Source organism: Chaetura pelagica, unplaced genomic scaffold (assembly GCF_000747805.2).
Source record: "Chaetura pelagica isolate M959 unplaced genomic scaffold, ChaPel_1.0 scaffold108, whole genome shotgun sequence".
NCBI lineage: Eukaryota > Metazoa > Chordata > Aves > Apodiformes > Apodidae > Chaetura > Chaetura pelagica.
Genome location: NW_009970718.1, coordinates 3112503 through 3117296, shown reverse-complemented (window position 1 = coordinate 3117296; position 4794 = coordinate 3112503). Strand labels below are relative to the sequence as shown.

General features: G+C 39.7%; 1 protein-coding gene across 1 annotated transcript in view; it reads right to left on the bottom strand.

Moving 5' to 3' along the window:
* The window catches only part of TMEM117 (transmembrane protein 117), a 198031-nt gene extending 195069 nt beyond the window's left edge, over positions 1-2962 (bottom strand). The window contains exon 1 of the mRNA XM_010006285.1: positions 2686-2962. Within this exon, the coding sequence (XP_010004587.1) occupies positions 2686-2962 (277 nt within the window). The remainder of the gene's footprint in view (positions 1-2685) is intronic.
* Between the last annotated feature and the right edge of the window lie 1832 nt (positions 2963-4794).

Genomic DNA, 4794 nt, shown 5'->3' with positions numbered 1-4794 from the left:
GGGGGGGGTGCGGGGGGAGGACAGAATGAGCAGCTACTTAAACAGATAGACTAGGGAAATGAAAAAACATCAAGGGGTGAATTCATGAAGCATCTGATGACAGAAGATCCAGCAAGCATACTCAATGAGGATCTTAATAAAATGAGGGACTCTAGGCAGTGAAGACATTAAAATACTGGCAAATAACTGGCAGTAAAGATGTCAGCATGGGCTGTACAAATCTACCAGAGACCCAGAGATACACTCAGTCTGTAAACCCACATCATCATCTCATCAATGTGATCACTACCCACACTAGCCAATTTACAGCCAGCATGTCCACATCAATCAGCAACACAGTCAGGTCCCCAGTCACACAGGCAGCCACCTGCCTGCACTGTGTCACAACCAACAGCGTATTTCCACTGACACACTGTGTGGGTGCAGTCCCACACAGTGTTTGAGCCAAGACAAGGTAGGGCTGTCATGGCCCCTGGCTACCTTGGCTGTTGCATCAGCATTGGCATCCAAGTGATCATTCAAGAAACCGGTGCAGACAACAGCAGAAGCAACTGGTTTTTCATGGGATCAGCTGCCTGAGCTGGCTCGCTGCCCTGTGACATAAACAACAGTGCTGGCTCGAGGGAGGTACCAAAATGATGTGGTTGGAGTTAGGAGGGTGGGACTGTGGCAGATCTACATTGGCTCAAATTGCCAATGAAACTCAGTGTGCAGCAACTACCCTCAGATCAGATTGTGCCAACATCCATACTGGTCACCCAGATCATAACCATAAATATCCAGAAGCCATCACTGCCGTCAAGAGTAGGAATTTCTTGACTGTTCGTTTCCTCCCAATGCTGATCCCTTCTTTGTGCTCCCATGAACATCGGTATGATCGGAGATATGATCCTCCCAGAAATAAAAGATGGGTACTGCTCATGTGGGTAAGTCCCCTATCCTGTTTCACTGAGCAACTGCACAAAAGCATGAAGCAGTAGACACAGAAGGCTGGGCAGACCTTCTTTTGGCAATAATGCTGATTCAAGTCACATTAAAATTTAAATTAAGCTACATCCTATCTATGATATACACTTACAAACCCAGAAGGAATTATGATAATAGCCTACCTAGACAGAAGGCAGAAAATTAATCTGTGTCAGATTAAAATATATTCCCTAAAAGAAAAATTCGCACATTGTGCTGAAGCATAATAACTTGTTCTAGCCTTTCAGTTAAAAAAAAAAAAAAAAAAAGCACTGGCTATTTGCCACTTCCAAGCACTGGACCTTGCAATAAATTTGCTGGACTGAGGGTTCTGTCCTTCAAGTAAAATTTGAGCAAGTCACCCTCTAGTCTTTCATTTATCCTCTCAAGCCTCTCACTGTAGGGCTTATTTTCCAATTTTATCATCAGCTTCATTGCTTTTCCTTCATCTTCTCCAATTTAACAAAATCATTCCTCAAGGGTGGAAGCCAGAATGGAAAATATTACTGTAACAGTGCTTGTTCCAGAGCCCAGGTATTAAGGTAAATATCCTCTTTATGGGGACATTTTACATTTATCATTACATTAAGGTAAAACATCCACCAAATAGCCATCAAGATGCTCAACTGCATTTCAGAATAAGTGCTTCAAGGTAAGTTTGTATTAAGAGAAGTCTCTTCATGGGGCTTTGCTTGTTCATTCCTTGACCTAACAGCTTAACATTTGATTTATTGAAACAATAGTAGCTCTTTTTCTACCTTAATAGAATGAGACAGAGTAAGGAAATGGCCTATCGCTCATGTGCTTCGAGGTGTTCCAATAACCATCCATCTTGCAGTCCTACCAGAGTAAAAGACTAGTCTGTCTAGACCAGCAATGACACACCTAGAATCCAACGTTTCAAAGAATAGTGCAGCTGGTGGGAATGAAGTAATCTTTTCCATTATTTCCACTTACCTCTAAAACTTAGAGACAGCCTTGAGCCCTCAGACACAAAATTTTCTACATTTACTATGTGACTCAGTTAAGACAATTTTTTTTGCATCTCTACATATTTATGCCTAAATTCTCAGTCTCAGAATTTAATCCAGGATTATTCCATTCCTTTCAGTCAGTCCATGTGCAGTAAATTCCCATTTAGTCACGTTTTGTGTATGATTTATTGTCAGGTTTTTTTCTATCTCCTACCTTTCCATTTCACTGACTCGCTCTTGAACTATGAGACAGACACATCCTGCTTCTCAAGAATTGCTGTTTTTCACGTGGGATCTCTTCAGAACAGCTCTACTGATACTAACAACAGCCTCTGCTTCCACTTAAGTGACTGTTGACAGGGCATATACTGTCGCTGCCCCAAGGAATGAAGCCTTTTCTACAGATTGCCAGCAAAATCATGTAATAGGATTTTTTAAATGGTCTAAAGGTACAAAGGAGTGTTTTTATAATATAGAAAATTACTGACCTCTCAAGTATTTAAAACATGTCAGCTTTCACTATTTTTAGCCTTTTCTGACTGAAATAATTGTGAATTATGCTCACATAAGTAGACATGGCATTAATTTTCACAGTGAGTAAGCTTTGATGTGCTGAGTTCTATACAGCTCTAAACATCTGAAGCATTTAATAGCAAAGCCTATAAAATTGCAATGAGTAAAACGCTAAAAGGAAAAGTCAAGAGAGCCATTATCAGGAAGTCAGTAGATGCATCATGTAACTTACCAAACAGACGTTGATGGAAAAGAAATTTCCCAGCTATCAGTCCTGTGAGAATGGCAAGGAGCCACAGAAGCACCTTCAAAAATATCCAGCCTCCTCCTTCAGGGTATTTATTTGTTACAAAGGAGAAACAATTACCAACAACAATAACATTGGCTTCTGTCTGACTGTGAGATACTGGGTCCTCAGCAAATATTAAGAAGTTAAAGAAGATGACTAAGTAAGCCACAACTAAGCGAGACCATGGGTGCTGGAAGTAGTAGCGGAAGTCTTTATCCATTCTCAAGTACTGCAGAACTGTTCTTCGCCTGTATGTAAAGACATAAATAGAGAATGTTATAAACACAGAGAACTCTCAGAAATTCAGTGATACCTGCACATTACAAAAATCAAATCACCATCACCATGTCATTAGTAGTTTTTTAACACTTCTGACTTGACTAGCAGTGAAAGTTTCAATCAAAAGAAACAGTCAGATCCAAGTAGAAAAAACCCAACATTTCTGCTCATTCCAATGTAAGACAACAAGCAATCACATATATACTACAGCAAAGGATTTTAGTCTCAGACATTTCTATATTATCTCTTTAAAAGTACAGCTCCACAGGCAGCATGAAAATACAGCATGTAAGAACATGACCAGCTACTCAGAGTTCCTTTCCATCCACATTCCAAAAAATTACAACATAGATTTCACAAACGTCCATTCTAAGCCTAAATCGAACCTTTCTCCTTACAGAAGGATTGAACAAACCCATGAGTCCAGGGAGGTCTTCTATTGCCCCATCTCCTGGAAGTTTAGAAGTATATCCTCCAGCAACATCAGAAACTTGTGTTTATGTGAAGGAATAACATGATAGAAAAGCTGATAAGAGTTAACCCTTGGAGCTCAGATAGGTCTGAGGAAATCTGTTCATAGAATTCAGAGAGTAAACCTGTAACTAAGCACATTTTCAAAACCAGAAAATATGAGTGACCTGAGCACAAGCTACTTTGTACAAAACTTGTATTTTGAAACTTGACTACTTATGAAGTACAGCTATGTAAAAATGCAACTGGACGTGGTGAACATTTCAGTTGTTTGCCATTTCGTTTATTTTTCTTTTGTTCACAACAAATTAGTTGTTTCATCCTGTTGAACCAATTTGTGTGCACACAGATACAAGGCCTTTGTGCTCTGGAACACTGCAATTATTCAAGAGACAGAGAGTGTAGGAAGAAAATAGAGGGGGGAAAAAAAGCCTATCTAATAATACTGCTTGTTTATTACATGATCATTGGAGGATACAGTGTGCTTAACTGAACAGTACAGATTTTGCAAATGTCATTTGTCCTGCAGGAAAAAAATACCCAAATCCAATTCACAGCAAAAGATCTAAAAAACTCTGCTCAATTAATCATCCCTTCTCGGACATCTGATTAAGTATCACTTTGCAAACTTAGGAAAGGTTTGAATTACAATGACTCCCTTTAGGTAATCCCTTCAAAAATGTTCAGCTCTATAATCTGATCAGTTTTTGTAGAATTACAACAAACGCTGTACCCATTAAATCAAAAGGATAAAAAAACCCTGAGGAGATTCAGACAACATATTCAGTAAATAATAAAAATTAATAATGTCCCATTATGCATAAATTATATAGGGTAAGAAAAAAAAACACATTAGAGAGTTAAAAAGTTAGCACAAGGAAACGTCAGCCCTATAAAAAACTGTAGTAGTAAAGTGATTTAAAGCAAGGGTTGTTGGCCCAGTAGCCTAAGAAGGTATCGTTCTGGGGAGACTAAAACGCCTTGAGAGCCATGAGGATGCCCAAAGCTATTTTAAGTTCTCCTTTCTTCCTGTTAACGGGAAGAAAAGTTCTGGTATTTCCTCATGTGTATGAACCAACCTGAAGTCCGAATGGGGCTGCAGATAAACAACAGTGTCCTGACATTTCTGGCAGCAGTCGGGTATCTGATAGTTACTAGAAACCAACTGAGGACGCGGCTCCTAGGATGCGTTTTGTAGCATAAGAAGCCAACACTTGCAACAGCAGCAGCGCTGAACAGCTAATAAAAAGCCTTCTCTTCACTCCCTCAACGCCAAGAACGAGGGTGCCGAGAAAGACGCCC